The 20,098-nt window shown below is 45.5% G+C and overlaps 1 protein-coding gene across 2 annotated transcripts in view; it reads left to right on the forward strand.

Moving 5' to 3' along the window:
* The window catches only part of SEC24D (SEC24 homolog D, COPII coat complex component), a 102,753-nt gene extending 83,799 nt beyond the window's left edge, over window positions 1–18,954 (forward strand). The window contains exons 16-23 of one of the 2 annotated variants that reach the window (XM_038769146.1): window positions 2,543–2,639; window positions 4,143–4,288; window positions 5,616–5,754; window positions 7,221–7,339; window positions 11,671–11,850; window positions 12,546–12,737; window positions 15,105–15,194; window positions 18,376–18,516. In XM_038769146.1, coding sequence (XP_038625074.1) covers window positions 2,543–2,639; window positions 4,143–4,288; window positions 5,616–5,754; window positions 7,221–7,339; window positions 11,671–11,850; window positions 12,546–12,737; window positions 15,105–15,194; window positions 18,376–18,516 — 1,104 coding nt within the window. Of the gene's footprint in view, window positions 1–2,542; window positions 2,640–4,142; window positions 4,289–5,615; window positions 5,755–7,220; window positions 7,340–11,670; window positions 11,851–12,545; window positions 12,738–15,104; window positions 15,195–18,375 lie in introns of both variants that reach the window. The other variant, XM_038769147.1, reaches the window with a different exon arrangement.
* Window positions 18,955–20,098: the final 1,144 nt, after the last annotated feature.

The following is a 20,098-nucleotide window of genomic DNA, read 5'->3' on the forward strand; positions in this document are numbered from 1 at the left end:
TTCAGTAAGTCCAAGGACTGAGTCAGAAAAGTTGAATCATCGAGAGAAAATCAGAAAAAAACATTAGAGCTAAATATTTAGCCTCTGAAACTATTTCCGAAGTTTCAACCAGGAAACAGTATTTCCAGTTAAGCCCTCACTAAGCAAATGAGGCGGGCAAGTGTCTTTGTGATTCCCGCATTTCATTTTCCTGCCCCTTCTCTGGGAACTGGAATTCCACCCGACTCCCCAGTGTGCTAAAGGGTGAACACCTGAAATGTTTTCCAATCCAACTGAGGCTTTTTACTTGCTGTAGAAAAAATTTTCACGTCCATTTTCTTATTAATAAAAATGTGCCGCTGGGTGGGGAGAGAATGAAGAATGAGAAGCAGCATGGCCTAGTGGATAGAGCCCGAGCCTGGGAGCCAGAAGGACCTGGGTTCTAATCCAAGCTCTGCCATTTGCCTGCTGTGTGACCTTGGGCAAGTCACTTAACTTCTCTGTACCCCAGTTGTCTCATCTGTGAGCCCCATGTGGGACATGGACTGTTTCCAACCTGATTAGCTTGTATTTTTGCCAGTGCTTAGTATAGTGCCTGGTACATAGTAAGTGCATAATAAATACCCTTTAAAAAGAAAAAAAGCCCAGTTCAACAGGAAAGACTATTCGTGACTTGCTGGACAACACGATGGAATATGTCCACTCCTGGCTACACCACTGACATGAAATCCTCAACGACTAATCAATCACCCTCTGCCTTCGTTTCCTTTCCATAAGCTAGAGCTGGCAACATTTTTTTTTTAATGGTATTTGTTAAGCACTTAATATGCAACTACTAAACACTGGGGAAGATACAAGCTAATCGGGTTGGACAAAGTCCTGTCCCACATGGGGCTCACAGTCTTAATCCCCATTTTACAGATGAGGGAACTGAGATTGTGATAAAGTGAGGAAAAGACAAAATCCTAGTCAATCAATCAATCAATCGTATTTATTGAGCGCTTACTGTGTGCAGAGCACGGTACTAAGCGCTTGGGAAGTACAAGTTGGTAACATATAGAGACAGTCCCTACCCAACAGTGGGCTAACAGTCTAAAAGTCTAGTCCTTGAAATGATAATGGTTAAATTGTTTTTCTTTTACCATTCAGTTGTGATTCCAAGGAATTCATTAAGTCCAAGGATTGAGTCAGTAGTCAGGAAGTGACTTGTCCCGGGTCACACAGCAGACAAGTGCCAGAGATGGGATTAGAACCCAGGTCCTTCCACCTACCCAGGCCTGGATTCTGTCCACTAGAGCATGTCTTCTGTGTAATCATGGCTGCTATGAAGAATGACCATGTGCATGTGTTTCTAAAACACTAAGAAAAGGCTAAAGCTTAACCTGTGATCCAGCCAAGGAGATGGGGCAGCTCAGAGTTGCAGGTGGTCACTTGATTTTCTTCCTTCCTTTTGGCCTTTATCAGGGGTTTCACTGAAGAAAACTTTCAAGTGAGAATATATAGCGTCTGGAAGGCGGAAAGTCTTTTTGACCAAGTTCACTGTCTTGGCACACCATAATCAATCAGTTGTATTTATTGAGCTCTTCCTATGTTCAATCAATCAATCAAACAAGTGTATTTATTGAGCGCTTACTGTGTGCAGAGCACTGTACTAAGCGCTTGGGAAGTACAAGTTGGCAACATATAGAGACAGTCCCTACCCAACAGTGGGCCCACAGTCTAAAAGAGCACTGCATTAGGCGCTTGGGAGAGTACAGTGCAATAAAACTGCCAGGCACGTTCCCGGCCCATAACGAGCTTACAATCCAGAGGGGGAGACAGGCATTAACATGAATAAGTGTCATTTGTAAGATATAGTTTAAAGATATCAACACAAGTGCTGTGGGTGAGGAGAATATCAAGTATCCTAAGGTCCCAGATTGAGGTGGCGTAGATGACGCATTAGGTGTACGTTGGTCTTTAATGAGGACTAGAGGATGATGATTTCGGAATATACGAAAGAGGGGAGGCGACAGGGTCAAAAGCCAAGCTAGCTCTCTTCCTCCCTTCAAGGCCCTACTGAGAGCTCACCTCCTCCAGGAGGCCTTTCCAGACTGAGCCCCTTCCTTCCTCTCCCCGTCGTCCCCCTCTCCATCTCCCCCATCTTTCCTCCTTCCCTTCCCCACAGCACCTGTATATATGTATGTACATATTTGTTACTCTATTTATCTTACTTGTACATATCTATTCTATTTATTTTATTTTGCTAGTATGTTTGCTTTTGTTCTGTCTCCCCCTTCCAGACTGTGAGCCCGCTGTTGGGTAGGGACTGTCTCCATGTGTTGCCGACTTGTACTTCCCAAGCGCTTAGTCCAGTGCTCTGCACACAGTAAGCGCTCAATAAATACGATTGATTGATTGATTGAAAGAAAATGCCATTTAAAAGTGGCTCCAGACCGTTCTTGCCTTTCACTTTTGAACCCAGGGAACTGAGTGTTGGAAGCAATAGGATGGGAAGTGGAAAATTGGTGGTTTCTCCGGACGCTTGCTGCCCTCTAATGATCCTCCGCTGTTTTCCTTGTAGGTGTGCGCCGACAGCCAGCACTTCTTGAACGACCTCAGGAACGACATAGGGAAAAAGATCGGATTTGATGCCATCATGAGGGTTCGCACCAGCACAGGTAAGGATGGAATGGTTGACGACTGACAATTTTACGAGTGTAAAGGTTTTCTCGGTGTCACTTTCCTGATCAGCTTCCTCAGTAGTTTTCACCTTCTTGATAATAATAATGGTATTTGTTAAGTGCTTACTACTACTACTAATAATAATAATGTTGGCATTTGTTAAGCGCTTACTATGTGCAAAGCACTGTTCTGAGCGTTGGGGGGGGATACAAAATGATCAGGTTGTCCCATGTGGGGCTCACAGTCTTAATCCCCATTTTACAGATGAGGGAACTGAGGCTCCGAGAAGTTAAGTAACCTGCCCAAGGTCACACAGCAGACATGTGGCGGAGCCAGGATTTGAACCCGTGACCTCTGACTCCAAAGCCCGGGCTCTTTCCACTGAGCCACGTTGCTTCTCAATAATAATGATGGCATTTGTTAAGTGCTTACTATATGCAAAGCACTGTTCTAAGCACTGGGGGGGCTACAATGTGATCACGTTGTCCCACGGGGGGCTCACAGTCTTAATCCCCATTTTTACAGATGAGGTAACTGAGGCTCAGAGAAGTGAAGTGACTTGCCCAAGGTCACACAGCAGACTTGTGGTGGAGCTGGGGTTCGAACCCATGACCTCTGACTCCAAAGCCCGGGCTCCTTCCGCTGAGCCACACTGCCCAGCACTGTTCTAAGTGCTGGGGGAGATACAAGGTTATCAGGTTGCCCCACATGAGGCTCACAGCCTTCATCCCCATTTTACGGATGAGGGAACTGAGGCACAGAGAAGTGAAGTGGCTTGCCCAAAGTCACACAGGGGACAAGTGGCGGAGCCGGGATTAGAACCCAGGACCTTCTGGCTCCCAGCCCGGGCTCTTTCCATTAAGCCACGCTGCTAACTGACCAGGGCACCCCTGTAAAATTATTAGCTAGCCAGTCTTTAGTTTTTGGCTAAATCTTTGGCAGTGACCAACTGGATGAATTGATTTTTCTCTGGGGACATCTGTGGCTTTGGGAATAAAACCGGCCATTTCTGGAGGTGCACGAGATAATACTCTCCGTTTGAGCAGGGCTAATTTTTCCTGTCTCCAAAGAATCTTTACCCATTCATTCAGCTGCATTTATTGAGCGCTTACTGTGTGCAAAGCACTGTACTAAGCGCTTGAGAGAGGACAGTATAACGATAGACACCTTCCCTGCCCACCATGAGCTTACAGTCTGGAGGGGGAGACAGACATTAATCTGAAGAATAATATAAATATACCGGGCCCCTCACCAAACATTGGACCTCGCAGAGGTGATGGGCTCCTGCGATCAATAGCAAAACAAATTACCATCATCCCTGCGAGGCCAGCTGAGTGGGGGAATGCAGTGGGACCCTCCCAACCATGTTGCCTCTCATGCCCAGGTTGCTTTTCCGAGAGGATTATGCTTCCCTTGGACTACCGGAGGCCATTTGCCTTCTGTGAATTGCTGGTCAAATCAGGGTCAGCCAAGCCCTCTTCCTTTTCCCCCGACTCTAGGTTTCAGGGCCACTGACTTCTTGGGTGGCGTTTACATGAACAACACGACCGATGTGGAGATGGCGGCGATAGACTGTGACAAGGCTGTGACGGTGGAGTTCAAGCATGACGACAAACTCAGTGAAGACAGCGGAGCCTTAATCCAGGTGACTTCAGTTTGTGGTACGGGAGACGGAAGATCGTGTTTCCCTTGCTCTGGGGTCCCGGCCCTGGAAACTGCCTGGTAATGGGCACCACGGGGTATTAGTATGGGGTTTGCTAAGGACTGTGTCACACACTGTTCAGTCACTGTCGACCACCCCCTTCTCCTGCAAACGTTACCCAACCTCGGCTTTACTGACTATCCTTTCCTAGTTCTCCTCCTGTCTCTCTGGCCGTTCATTCTTTTGCGGTCTCCTTCTCTGTCTCTCACCTCCTAACTGAGGGGGTCCCTCAAGGCTCAGTTTTGGGTCCTCTGCTATTCTCCATTTACATCCACTCCTTTGGAGAACTCATTCACTTTTAGACTGTGAGCCCACTGCTGGGTAGGGACTGTCTCTATATGTTGCCAACTTGTACTTCCCAAGCGCCTAGTACAGTGCTCTGCACACAGTAAGCGCTCAATAAATACGATTGATGATGATTCACTCCCATGGTTTGAACTACCGTCTCTATGTGGATGATATCCAAATCTACATCTCCAGCCCTGGTCTCTCTCCTTCTCTGCAGTCTCACATTTCCTCCTGCCTTCAGGACATCTCTATTTGGATGTCCTCCTGTCGCCTCAAAATTAACATGTCCAAAGCAGAATTTATCTTCCCACCCACGCCCTGTCCTCCTCCTGACTTCCCCATCTCTGTAGCCAGCACCACGGTCCTCCACCTCACAAGCCTGTAACCTTGGCATTATCCTCAACTCATCTCTTTCATTCAGTCCTCCTATTCGGTGTCATCAAATCGTGTTGGTTCCACCCTCACGGCTAAAATCCACCCTTTCTTCTCCATCCAAACAACTATCACGTTAATCCAAGCGCTTTTCCGCTCCCACCTTGATGACTCCATCAGTGCCCTTGCTGGCCTCCGTCTCTCCAGTCCATACTTCACTCTGCTTCCCGGATCATTTTTTTACAAAACCATAGTAAGCACTCAATAAATTCCATCGATTGATTAATTGGATTGTTCTAGGAGCTGGGGTGGTTTCAACGTAATCAGATCGGATGCAGTCCCTGACCCACATAGGGCTCACGCTCTAAGTAGGAGGGAGAACGGGTTATTGAATCCCCATTTTTCAATGGGGGAGGCCAAGGCGGAGAATTAAACTGACTTGTCCAAGGTCACACAGCAGACACGTGGCAGCGCTGGCAGGTCCGTGCTCTTTCCACTAGACCAAACTGCTTCCCCTAATGGAATCGACTGAGCATTATTCTGCGAAAACCAGCTGCTCTGGGTGATTCTTCAGATCCTCTAAGACTCTTGCCTCACCTTTCCACTTCAGTGTGCCGTGCTTTACACTACCGCCAATGGCCAGAGAAGACTCCGGATCCACAACACCAGTTTAAACTGCAGCTCCCAGTTAGCTGATCTCTACAAGAGCTGTGAGACCGACGCGCTCATAAACTTCTTTGCTAAGTCAGGTAAAGTGCAGCCTTGAAATACACCTCCGATCGTGTATTTTGTACCCGTTTGGCACATCCCCCTCGGGTTAGGTAGATTCCGAACCAGTGGAAATGAGAGGTCTGTGCCTGCCAGTTTAGTAACTCTGGTACTTGTTAAGCTCTTACTATATGCCAAGCACTGTTCTAGATACAAGTTCATCAGGTTGGGCATAGTCCCTGTCCCACAGGGGGCTCGCAGTCTATTTGGAAGGGAATAGGACACCCCAGTTTAGAGATGAGGTAACTGAGGCACAGGGAAGTTAAGTGACTTGCCCAGGGTCACACAAGCAGACACGTGGCAGAGTCATGAATAGAACCCAGGGCCTCTGTCTCCCAGGCCCAAGGTCTTTCCACTAGGCCATGCTGCTTCTCTGTTTGTGCCTCTAAACATAAACAGGCGTTTTTAGCCACAAGAGAAATGATACAATGATGTTTTGCACATAAATAAACCCAGACCAGAGTCCAGTAGACTCTGTAGGAAAAGGGAAATTAAAAATCTGGAGGGTGCGCTGGGGCACGACTCCAAAATTACCAGTCCAGCTACATCTCAGCATTCTTGATCGGTTCTATGAAAACGAGGGTTGAGCAAAAGCTCAAAGTGAAGTTATTGATTCCCATAGGAAATGATGTAAAGAGTAATGTTTTCTTTTCACAGCCGGCATGGCTGAGAGAACATCCTTACAGGATCACCTGAGAAGCCTATTTCCCAGCTCTTGCTCACTGTGTACTTACTATAGACAAAAGCTCTAAATGTTAGAGCCAAGGAAACTCAGTAATTGATCCTCGAGTGGTTTAGGATTGGCTTTTTGGGAGGCGGGGGGCTGGACTTGATGGTTCTGCTGCGTTAGGAGAGGCCTGGCTAACCGAGGGGCAGCATGATGGGCAACAGGAACTTAGTCCGATCTGCGCCCGGACAAATGAAAGGCCGGTCGGTGTTCCTGGCCTGCCCAGTTTGATCTCAGATGTTTTCAGGAGACTGTGCTGGACCACAGTCGAGAGAAGCCAGTTTTACTCGTGGCCTGTCGTCAAAAGTCAGCTGTAATTCCCCCAGCAAAGGGCAGTTGCCACCAACTCAATTTGATCTCGGTTGAGCTTCTTGGCTTCTCTGCGGCACACCGTCCCTTTGACCCAGAGGTGGGGACAAGGTCAAGATTAGAGGTGAAACTCAAAGCAGTCCGCTCTGTCCCTCGGCATTGTGTCTGAACAGAGGCTGAGGCTGTTGCTGAAATTGTTGGCTGCAGTGAAGCTTGGGGGTAAATGCATACTATTCTCTTATCTGTGGTCCAAATACCATTTCACAGGCCACTGAGAGGGGACTGTATTGGGGCATGAATTTAGCATTTTAAATGATGCAGTTCAGAAGGAGCATTCTCCCCTGACACCCACCCCCAAGAGTTGGTGTAGAGATTTAACCTGATGTCCTCCTTGTCCTTCTGTGTATGCAGCGTTTAAAGCTGTTCTGAATCAACCCTTGAAGACCGTCCGGGAAATTCTGGTAAACCAGACTGCGCACATGTTGGCGTGCTACAGAAAACACTGTGCCAGCCCATCGGCAGTAAGCCAGGTAAGAAACCTACTTGATCGATCGATCAATCCATTGTGTTTATCGAATGCTTACTTTGTGCAGGACACCATGCTAAGTGCTTGGAAGAGTACAGTAAAACAGAGCTGGCAGAAACGTTCCCTGCCCACAAGGATTTTACAGTCTAGTGGGGAAGGCAGACATTAAATTATGGATACGTACACAAGTGCTAGGGGTGGTGGGACGGATCAAGTGGACAAATCCAAGGGCAAAGAGAGGGAGAAGAGGAAATAAAGGGCTTCTTAGAGATGTGACCTTAGTAAGGGTTTGAAGGTGGGGAGAGCGATGGGCTGTCAGATATGAAGACCCACAGCGAGATTGTATCAAATAAAATTTCCTCCCCTCCTCCCCATCCCCCCCCCCACCCTATCTCCTTCCCCTCCCCACAGCACCCGTATATATGTTTGTACAGATTTATTACTCTGTTTCACTTGGACATATCTACTATTCTGTTTTATTTTGTCAGTGATGTACATTTAGCTTTAATTCTGTTTGTCCTGATGACACCTGTCCACATGTCTTGTTGTCTGTCTCCCCCTTCTAGACTGTGAGCCCGCTGTTGGGTAGGGACCGTCTCTAGATGTTGCCGACTTGTACTTCCCAAGCGCTTAGTACAGTGCTCTGCACACAGTAAGCGCTCAATAAATACGACTGAATGAATGAATGAATGAAGGAGGAGGGTGTTCCGGGCTAGAGGCAGGATTTGGAAGAGGGTGAGTAAGTTGGCATTAGAGCAGCAAAGCAAGCAGGCTGGGTTGGAGTAAGAAATCAGCAAGGTGAGATCTAAGGGGGCTGGGGAGTAGAGCCCTCCGACTGAGTCTGAATTTGAAAAGGACTCCCATCACTTCAGCCTACTGAGGATTAAGGGTGCTGAAATGGAAAATTTTCACTATGACGGACTTGCTTGGGCAGTACTCATATACCTGCTAAGTTGTCAGATGTTAATGTTTACACGTAGCCATGGTTAGGAAAGGGAAAGTGTCTCCTGGTGTGGAGAGGCCCGGTTAAAGGAGTGAGGAATATGCCTTTCTGTCTGCCTCTTCCTATGTGTTTCTCCCTGTCAACAGCTCTCCCGTGTCTCTCCCTAGGTCTCAATGTATCCGTGTGTCTGTCTGCTCCTCTCCATCTCGCAAATGATGGTATTTGTTAAGTGCTTACTATGTGCAAAGCACTGTTCTGCCTCACTGTGTTGTGTCTGTCTCTCCCCTGCCCCTTGCATTGGGTTTCTCTGTCAACATGTCTCCATCTCTTTCTCTTTCAACTGGAGATTGAAATTGGAGATTTTTTCAGGAGCCATCCTTTGTCCTTCAGGTGCATTCACTTAACTCGAGGACTCTGACTAACATTTAGAGCTTTTGTCTATAGTAAGTGCACAGTGAGCAAGAGCTGGGAAATAGGCTTAATTCTCAGGTGATCCTGTAAGGATGTTCTCTCAGCCACGCCGGCTGTGAAAAGAAAACATTACTCTACATCATTCCCTATGGGAATCAATAACTTCACTTTGAGCTTTTGCTCAACCCTCGTTTTCATAGAACCGATCAAGAATGCTAACTGGGATGTAGCTGGACTGGTAATTTTGGAGTGGTGCCCCAGTGCACCCTCCAGATTTTTAATTTCCCTTTTCCTACAGAGTCTACTGGACTCTGGTCTGGGTTTATTTATGTGCAAAACATCATTGTATCATTTGTCTTGTGGCTAAAAATGCCTGTCATCATCTGGAGATTTCCATTAACAGAGTCCCTTGATGGGAAGCAGGCAGGGTTTGGTATTTTCAGGAAATTTCTGGGTTAATATTTCACATATTGGATTTGGAGCCCCCCTGAGGCTGATGGGAATTGAAGTGAAAAATAATTCCAGGTTGCCCAATTGGAAAACTTTGGTTTGGTTTACAAGTTTCATCTCAATTGCCGGAACTGTTGGTTTGGATTTTACTACTGTTAAGGAGGGGGGACTCGCTTTTTTTTTTTTTTTTCCTGGAATGCCAGCTTTCCCTAGTCTTGGACCCTAGAGAATGTCCAATCTATTTTCTCCAGTGGATCCTTTTTTTTCCAGTGCAAGCTGGTATGTGGAAATGACAAGTCTTTATAGTTGCAAAGTAGGAAAAGGCCTTTAGGTGCTGGGTTTCAGTAGCGCCTCTGCAAAATGGAAAATAAGTACCCCTCCCCTTTTCTCAGACCCCACCAGTCCTCCTGTGACTTTTATTCTTCAGGCATTTGGTGCCACGTGGTGGAGTCTGAAAGGGCTGGTTCTAAGGTTGGATTGACTAGGGCCAACCTCCTTGCAAGATAAAACTTTTGACTGATCCTTACTCAGAATGAGAAGTACTACAATAGCCTTCCTCTCCCCCTCGTCCCCCTCTCCATCCCCCCCATCTTACCTCCTTCCCTTCCCCACAGCACCTGTATATATGTATATATGTTTGTACATATTTATTACTCTATTTAATTTGTACATATCTCTTCTATTTATTTTATTTTGTTAGTATGTTTGGTTTTGTTCTCTGTCCCCCCCTTTTAGACTGTGAGCCCACTGTTGGGTAGGGACTGTCTCTATATGTTGCCAATTTGTACTTCCCAAGCGCTTAGTACAGTGCTCTGCACATAGTAAGCGCTCAATAAATACGATTGATGATGATGATGATAAATGACCCAGGAATAGTTCTAGAGAAGTCATCGATTTGGCACCCCGCAATGCAGGAAAAAGCCATGGTAGTATAAGGAGTGCAATAGCTGGGTATGGGCAAGGGTGGAACTCTTCTCTGTAAGAATTTCACTTTAGCCTCAAGTCCTCTGTGAGTGTGAAAATGTTCGAAGCAGACTTGTCTCTTTCTCTCTGTATACCTTTCTGTCTGCCTCTCCCTCTCCCAATGTGTTTCTGCTTGTCAGCAGCTCTCCAGTGTCTCTCCCTCGGTCTCAATAGATCTCTTTCTCTGCTTCTCTCCATCTCATAAATCTGTTTGCTTGCCTCACTCCTGTCTGTCTGTCTCTCCCCTGTCCCTCGCATTGGGTTTCTCTGTCAACATATCTCCATCTCTTTCAATATGACCATATCTCTTGTGTCTGTCCCTCTCTGTGTTTTTCCCTCAATATATATCTGTGCCTCTCCACGGTGTCTCTCTTTCATAGCTCAGCAACACCCCTTGAAGGAGGACAGAACTGTAAAAAGGGACTTGTAATATAGACTTAGCAGAACAGTCCAAGGAGGGCCAGTATTCCAGGCTGTTACAATAGGTCAGTATTGACAATTCAGGGCTCTTTTCCAGGAATTCTTTGCTTGAACTCTAAAGAGTTCTGAAAATAAATTCAGGCTCCGCAACCCCAAGTTAGTTGAGCTTTTCTTCCTTATTGTGCTTCAGTTATGTAGATCATAAAAATGAGGTGGTGTAATTCCATTCTCACCCCCAAGTCTTGCTTCAGAAAGGGTGTGGGAGAGCACCAGGAGAAGCAGCGTGGTTCAGTGGAAAGAAGCACGGGCTTTGGAGTCAGAGGTCATGGGTTCAAATTCCGGCTCTGCCAGCTGTGTGACTTTGGGCAAGTCACTTCACTTCTCTGGGCCTCAGTTACCTCATCTGAAAAATGGGGATTAAGACTGTGAGCCCCCCATGGGACAACCTGATCACCTTGTAACCTCCCCAGTGCTTAGAACAGTGCTTTGCACATAGTAAGCACTTAACAAATACCATTATTATTATTATATGTGGAATCTCAAACATCTCAGCAGTACCTGACTGGTTTTCAGGTTTGATATAAAAGGGTCCCACAGGTAGTTGGTTCTTGAATTTGGCCCCAAAGTGGGTATGTGATGGGACAAAGTGTGGTGAGAGATGCTCATCACCCTCCCAGAAACCACAGGCTTGTATTTGGAGGGAAGCTTGTTGTGGGCAGGGAATCTGTCTGTTTATTATTACATTGTCCTCTCCCAAGTGCTTAGTAGTGCTCTGCACACCGTAAGAGCTCAATAAATATGACTGGCTGACAAGAGAGTATCAATGTCACAAGGGGCATGTGCTGGGATATTCAGTGGTGGGGGTGGGCGGTAAAACGCTTCCCTGTGATTGTGTGGGCTCAACATCACTAATCACACTCTTTGAACCACCTTTTCCAAAGAGGTGCTTTCTAAACAGGTTTGGAATTCTGCTGTATTTGGGAAATAGCCTTCTTGAGACTTTCAGCTATTCAGATTAAAAGCAGACTGTGGTCCATTTTAAATGACACTATCAATCGATGTGCACCAGGACTTGATTTACCAAGGTGTTGAGGCTTAAATTCTACCATGTATCATGTCGAAATGACCCATCTCTCTCTCTCTTTCAGCTCATCCTTCCTGATGCCATGAAGGTGCTGCCCGTTTACATGAACAGTTTGTTAAAAAACTGCGTCCTACTTAGCAGACCGGAGATATCAACTGACGAAAGGGCTTACCAGAGACAGCTGGTCATGTCTATGGGAGTGGCAGACACTCAGATCTTCTTCTACCCACAACTTTTACCAATAGTAAGTATTTCCTGGGGGGAAGAGAGACAAAGAACTGTGGGGTTTTTTTTAGTATCACATTTAGGCCATTTCAATTGTGAGGGAATTTTGAAGCCTAGGCCCCCTAAACTGTAAGCTGCTGGTGGGCAGGGATCATGTCTTCCAATTCTACTACACTGCACTCTTCCAGGCGCTTAGTACAGTGCTCAATAGATACCAACGATTGATTGAATCTTGGGGGAATTTTGATCAATATCGCCTTCAAAGGATTTGTTACATATAGTAGAGTTAGAAACCATTTATGTGGAGGATGTCTGTCTTACATCCCTGAGCAGTTCCAGGTGTACAAAAAGGCATTGGAGGGGAAGACTTTTTTCCCATATGGGTGCATTGTTTCCCCGTCCCAAGCTGGTAATCATCAAGGGATTAGACAGACTGAAAATTCCCTGAACAGGTCGTGGGAAGGTAGAATAGTGCAAAAGATATAAAGACTGTAGACAACTAGAAACAACAGCAAACTGATGTTCCTGGATAGCCGGGTATTCCTTTCTGTGTCCATCCGCGGTCACCCTCGGCCCTAAACCTCCCACCCATGGGACCCGAGGAGTTATGTTCCTGAGATCATTATGTTCTCCCTGCTATGAGAGTTCAGAGAGTTTATTAAGGGCCCCAGGTACAAGGAAAATTATCTAATCCTCCCGCCTTTCCCCCCTCAGCACACAATGGACCCCACCAGCCTGACTTTCCCCACTGCCATCCGCTGCTCTGAGGAACGGCTCTCTGAAGGAGGGGTTTTCTTGCTGGCTAATGGCCTACACATGTTTCTTTGGCTGGGAGTAAGCACCCCTCCGGAGCTGATCCAGGGACTCTTTAACGTGCCATCCTTTGCACACATCAACAGCGAGGTGGTAAGTGATGTGTTGTTGTTTTTTCCCGGCTCAATCTTTCACCTGATTGAAATACAGCAAACGGTTTGGCAGAAATGCAAATATTTCCAAGTAGCAGGGGGCAACAGCTCTTCGTGTGCTCTGGTCCAAGTTGAACAAGCCATTGGGAACTTACTCTGTATCATCCACTCCCTAAATATCGCGTTACTTTTTGAGTGGTCTCAATAATCTGATTCATAAGAGAGCTGTAAAATGTGTCTTGTCTGCATATTGTACGTAGTTAATAACTAGAAAACCTAAAAGACACAGCATTTATCGTCCCCAGTTTTGCTGCAGAAGAATCATTTGAGGCAGGATGTCAGTGATGAAGAGGATTTTGTTGGGGCACGCTCTGGTCTAGCGTGGACTGCTTGTCCATGGGTAATGGCCACTAGTCACGGCTAGTCTCCCTTTAGCTTGTACAAGGCCCTGCCTTCATCCTCCAAGGATTGCCTGTCTCTTTCCATGTTTCTAGATGATAATAATTGTGGCATTTGTTAAATACTATTATGTTCTCAGCCCTGGAGTAGATAAAAGATAATCAGGGTGAACCCAGTCCCTGTCTACAAGGAGCTCACAGACTAAGGGAGGGGGAGAACAGGTATTGAATTCTGTGCAAAACCAGCAGAAGTTATAACTAGAGGAGGTTTTTTTGTGGTCCAAAGGAGGAAGAGCAAATTGGAAGTCATTTTTTCCCCACTGAGGTACTCTGGAACACCTCTTTTGGGAGATCAAAGAGGGGAAAGAACATCCAATATTATTTTTAGTATCATAAAAAAAAATTGGATAACAGATGAGGGAAGTGTGCGTATTTATGCCATTCGGAAAGGTAAATCATGCCCATGGATTGAGGATATTAATGCTGAATTTTTTGTATGGGAATTGTTTGGTTTCAAAACTTAAAGTGTTCTACCCTCCCCTGCCTTGTGGCCATTTAGCAATGATGTCCAAGTTGTTGGCCGCATCATACTGAAAAGCCGAGTGTTAATGGGAGGAACCTGAGGAGGGATTGCATCTTCTCTAGGCAGGCTGCCGGGAAGGAGACATGGGTCCCGGGGAATGATGAGGTTCCCTTAGAGGCCTTAACACAGGAGGGGGTTGTGTGTTTATAAACCCAAGAGTATTCCCTTCCCCAGAATCTCCATCCCCATGGAAGGTGGTGAGAAAAAGCAAATAAATCCACCAAAAGGGGTTAACAGGCTTTTTCTTTACATTAGATCGGGGCCTCGCCAAGTCTTTAGGCTTACCCAGCTGAGATGGAGAGCACACAGGATTAGGAGCCAGGATGTCTGGGTTCTAATCCCAGCCTCACTGTTTACCTGCTGTGTGACCTTGGACAAGTCGCTTAATTTCTCTGGGCTTGTTTCCTCATCTGTAAAATGTGGGGGGGGTTAAGTTTCTGTTCTCCAGCTCCATAGGGGGCAGGGACTCTGTCGGACTTGCTTACCCAGTATTTATGCCAGTGCACAATGCTTAGTAAAGGGTAAGTACTTACATACCACAGTTGTTATTGTGCATGACATCTTTTATAGGAAACTCCCCACCACCACCTCTGTAAGTCAGGAATGAGCACATCTGAAAGATGTACGGAGGGATTGTTTTTGCATAATCAAAGATAAAATTTCCTGTTAGATCTTACAATGAGGACTTTTTTTCAAGCATAACGACAATTTAGAAGTAAGGCTCTGTCCTTTAAGCTCTGCTCCTTTATTAACCATTTAGACTGTGAGCCCTGTGTGAGACAACCTGGTTATCTTTTATCTTCCCCAGCGCTTAGTACATTGTTTAGCACATAATAAGCTCTTATCAAGTACTATCACTATTATTATTCTAAGGAGGTCTTCAAGTGGTTCTGATAAGAAAACAAAATCAGGCTCACATCTGTACCACAATGCTAAACCTAATTTTATTTGGTTATATCTGGGCCAGGCTCCATCCCAAGCAGCTTGGCCAAAGAAATAAGCTATTCAACTCACTGGTTTCAGAAGATTTTTTTTTTTTTTAAATGGTTTTTGTTAAGCACTTCCTGTGTGTCAAGCACTGTTCTAAGCGCTGGGGTAGATAAAACTTCATCAGGTTGGACACGGTCCCTGTCCCCCAATCTTAACCCCCATTTTACAGATGAGGTAAGTGAGGCCCAGAAGTTAAGTGACTTGCCCGTGGTCACACTGCAGGCAAGTGACGGAATTAGAACCCCTGACCTTCTGAATCCCAGGCCGGTGCTCTATCCACTCCACCATGCTGCTTCTGTTCTCTAAGAGTACTGGCCTAACGAGTAGTAGTAATATTAATAGTAACTCAGCATCCACTTTTCATATGCGTACCTTACATTTGATTTCTTATACTCAGACATTACTGCCCGAAGTGGGGAATCCATACTCAGAGAAGCTTAGAACGATAATGGATGTAATCCAGAAGAAGAGACCATATTCAATGAAGGTAAGAGACCCCTGACCTCTCCAGTTTAAAATGATCTAACCAGTAAAAATCGTTAGGTTTTACACCTAATTAGTAAACCACTTACTGAAGAACACTTTTACTAATTCAGATTTACTAATCTCCTTGGGACAGTTATCCAGTCATTTCGGCTAAGGTTCCCTTCTGTATCAAGTAAACATGGCTTTCCTTGGAGCTAATGATTCCAAGACATACCAGGACAGACCTTCTTTGACAGAGTAAAGTTCATTGACAGCTGAATGCTTTATCCCCTGGCTACTCGGATTTTTACTCTAAAACTGCCGAAGCAAAGCTCCCGGTCCTCCCTAGAAAGGGCTGGGAAGTGGGATGCCCTCACTGAATCTACCTGCGTGTCGGTCCTGTAGAGCAGAACTGACGGCGCTTGGAATCGCAGTGATACCAAGGCAGATACAACCGTGAGAAATCATTATTTTCAGTTCAGGAACTGGAGTGCTTTCTGAAAACACTTGCCAGTCAGGGCTCTGCCTCGAACAATCTGCACATTTCTCCAGGGAGACAAAAAAAAAAGTCCTGGAACCTACCTTTTCACTCGCACCAAAATGGGACTGAGACTGGCCCAAGGTGCCACGCTTAGTACGGGGCCTGGTGCATAGTACAAATACCATTATTATCGCTGTGGGCAAAATTGGCAGAGAGGGAAAACAAGTGTGAACTGGTACTTGGCAATCAGGTTGCTCCCTCAGTTGTCACTCCTCTCAGCGCGGCCATCGCGGAAGAAAGGGAGCCTTGGTCTGTAGCTGTCAGTCAGTCGGCGCTAGGACTTCAAGAGGCTTGTTATGCTTTAGTGTACTATAGCAGCCTGTCAGCGCACTTGAATTTGCCCGTCCTTCTTTGGGTTCGGTGATGCAGTAGACGTTCCACACTGCAAACCCACAAAGCTGTTTCTCTTCCCCCCGCTTCTTGTCTCGCATTAAATCCCCTATTGCCCGCAAGTGGATACGAATGCATTCAACCTCATGGATCTGTCAGGTTCTCTTTTGCTTAACAGTGAGTGCTGACTGTGTGTGGAGCACTGTACTACTAATAATAATGAGGGTAATTTGTTAAGCGCTTACTATGTGTGAAGCACTGTTCTAAGCGCTGCACTTGGGAGAGTACAATATAACAACAGTAATAATGATGGTATTTGTTAAGGGCTTACTATGTGCCAAGCACTGGGGTAGATGCAGGGTAGTCAGATTGCCCCACATGGGGCTCACAGTCTTCATCCCCATTTCACAGATGAGGTAACCGAAGCCCAGAGAAGTGAAGTGACTTGCCCAAAGTCACACAGCGGACAGTGGCGGAGCCGGGATTAGAACCCACGACCTCTGACTCCCAAGCCCGGGCTCTTTCCACTAAGCCACGCTGCTTCTCCAGCATAACAATTCTCAATATAACAAGTGGTACCCAGGGGCCTTGCCCACGAGGGGCCTAGCTTCTGATCAGGATGTAGGTTAAGTGATACCTGGGGCTAAATTCAAGCACTGAGTACAGTGCTCTGCACATAGTTAAGTGTACAAATACCACTGATTGATAATTCAGTTTTCCTAACTCTCTCCAGTCTTGGAAAAAAAAAAAAAAGGTCGCCAAGAATTTTTTGAACATTTAGGAATGCTGCATTTTTCAAAGTCATAGGTGAAGGAAAAAAGTGGACTGGCTTATTTTTATCTTCTCCCTCGTAAATAACTCCAAATGATTTTAAAAAAATTGGTTTACATCTACTTGGGCAACCATCTAAATCATGATTCGAGTGATATTCCTAAAAAATTATGGCCCCCGGGAAGATTAAGTAAAATTCAGACAGTTTACCTCACACCTGAGAAACGATGCACCACATAGCTGAGGTTCCTTAATCCAGTGGACCTGTAGGGAGTAGACTGCATGAACTAATATCTTCAGTATTCTCTTTTAATAGCACTGCAAGCTCCTGTTGGCCTATGTGGTTTAATCAGAAAGTCAACTTTGAGGTATACAAATGGGAGGAGAAAAACTTCTGCAAGTTTGCTCATTTTATGCCTCAAATGGAGGTATACAATGTTCTCCGAGGGGAAATCTTAGAATTCCGATACTTCGGTAGTGACTCCAAAGTAAAGCCAATTGCAAACACTAGTCCCTTGATTCAGTGCCTTCCAATTCTGTCCATCGCCCTCCCAGCCAGAGCCCGTCTCACACCTGCCCGGAAAAGCACTGGGCAATATCTGGGGCCTGAGGCAGCAGAGATCAAACCCAAATCTCTACAAGCCTTCTAGGAACTTCCACGAGCCAGGCTGCCGAGGGCGGTGCTCCCTTTTAGACTGCACGGGGCAGGGCATATTTTTTGACAGCGCTTTTCTAGCAGCCAATCCTTAGAATCTGACTCTATACCACGCAGATCTAAAGTGAAAGGACTAAATGTTTCCAGACCCATAATCCATCATCATCAGTCGTATTTATTGAGCGCTTACTGTGTGCAGAGCACTGGACTAAGCGCTTGGGAAGTACAAATTGGTAACATATAGAGACAGTCCCTACCCAACAAGGGCGGAGACTCAAGTTTACTGTGGGAACGAGGCAGTGGTAAACCATTTCTGGATTTTTATCAAGAAAACCCTCTGAATCCAATAGTCCTGCAGCAGAACTCACCGAGGGGGGACCAACGCTAAACCGGAATGACGGCCTTTTTGTACCTTTTTCCGCTTCCCTGGCCTTTAAGGAGCCTCAGGGAATCCCTAGGGTCTGTACGCCGGCTAGAGGGATGCGCTGTAAGGCAGGCCTCTGGCAACCTGGAAGCAACTGACCAAATTGATTATCAGACAAGACCTCTCTGCATCTTGGAAGGAATCCAATCTAGTACAATTAGTCAATCAATCGTATTTATTGAGCGCTTACTGTGTGCAGAGCGCAATACTAATCAATTAATTGTATTTATTGAGCGCTTACTTTGTGCAGAGCGCTGTACTGCGCGCTTGGGAAGTACAAATTGGCAACATATAGAGGCAGTCCCTGCCCACTAAGCACTTGGGAAGTACAAATTGGCAACATATAGAGACAGTCCTTACCCAACAGTGGTCACAGTCTAGTACAACAAAAGTTGAACCTCTCCGGTTAAAAACCTAGCCAGCCAGTGGGTTTTTTTTTTTTGTTTTTAAAAGTCATTTACGACAAAACATTCTCTTTCCAGTTAACAGTGGTTAAGCAGCGTGAGCAGCCAGAGATGGTCTTCCGACAGTTTCTGGTGGAGGACAAGGGCCTGTACGGAGGAGCGTCTTACGTGGATTTCCTTTGCTGTGTTCACAAAGAGATCTGCCAGCTGCTCAACTAGACGAAGCTTGACACCTCGCTGTCCTCTTTCCCCACATTTCTAAGATCAGTGAATCTTTTTGGTGCCTGGCTCCCCAAGTGATACTTTGGGGGCTTCCTCTTGTACAGTTTCCTGATTTTCAGATCATTTTCAGGCTAACTTTGCTAGTGTCACTTAGAAAAGCAGACTCGATGCTCAGGTTTTCTGCCAATGATGAAAGGGTCACACTGCCCAACCCTACAGGGAAATGCCTATTTCTAATTGCACAAATGTTAGAAAGTCTAATAACCTATGCATTCCATGAGATTGGGTTCCAGAGCCATAAAGATGCTATATGTTTTATTCTTTTTGCTATTCATATAAATTAACAGAATGTAAATGTGTAGGTTTAGGGAATTTTCCAGTTACAATACTGGAAAAATTGCCATAATTTCCTAAAATGCCCCAAAGAGTGCTTCCCCCCCGCCCCCGATAGAAGTGATTTTTACCCTGACAAACTTCTATTAACCTGGGACCTAACCTTTTAATGTTTGTTTAAAAAACTCGTTCCATTCCTTGTTCCAGTTTTGTCCAGTCAGTATAATGGTTCTTTGTACAATTTTGAAGGTTTTACCTGTATATAATGGATCTTAACCAATATAATAAATCACTTCCTTTAAGCCTTAATCAGCAAGAGCGATTAACTTGCTTCCTCAGAGGTGAAATAACTGGAAGTGCAAAGATAGGGAAGGAGGGAATGAGGACCATGTGGCTGGTTAAGGTTTTTCCTCATCCACAGAACCTGAGGGGTTGGATGAGTCTGAAGATGAAACAGCCAAGGGGGGAAGAAAAAATATCACTCCTTCCTCTATATATAGACTATTTCATTATTTGCCACATTTGCCACAAATGTGACTACTGTATTTTCTATTTTTAATCAAAGGCATTAATATTTTAAATTTTAACCCTATATTAAGCAGCAACTTCCTCAGTATTAAGTAGCAGAAACATCTGTGCCCGGACAAAGATTAGGCATCTCCATTGTTGCTCGATGCCATAGGCTTACGCTTAGAGATGTTAAAATGATAAAACGTGGGGAGGAGGAGAAGGGAAACGTAAAATGGCTCTAAAGATGACAAATTCAGGCTTTGCAGCTTACCTTGAAATGACTGGTAGACGGGAGCCTGGAGAGAAAGAAGTTCTCAGTGCTTCCCTAAAAAAGGAAGTATGCTCAACAAATAAACATCCAGAAAAATCTCAGATTTCTACTTTCCAACGTCTCTTTGTTGAACGGATCAAATGTACAGAACCTCGCCCAGCGGTACCTGTTTCCAGGCGCGGACCCGTTCAGGACTAGCTTTAACAAGTTGTTGATGTCAGAAACAACCAAGTCTGCCGCGTTTCCATCTCCCCAATCCAAGGCGACTTCATTGGCTTTAGAAATCTGTCCGATGGGAATTTAGAAATTTACATTTACTTTACATGTGGTAACTTAGAAAAAGGAAAATTGTTTACACTGCAACTTGATATGTACCATAAATGACACAGATTACCCTGTAACCAGCAGTGAAGCATAACACAAAGGAAATGGTTTTATTAAACATTTCCACCATACTCCTGTCTT

This window comes from Tachyglossus aculeatus, chromosome X5 (genome assembly GCF_015852505.1).
Source record: "Tachyglossus aculeatus isolate mTacAcu1 chromosome X5, mTacAcu1.pri, whole genome shotgun sequence".
NCBI lineage: Eukaryota > Metazoa > Chordata > Mammalia > Monotremata > Tachyglossidae > Tachyglossus > Tachyglossus aculeatus.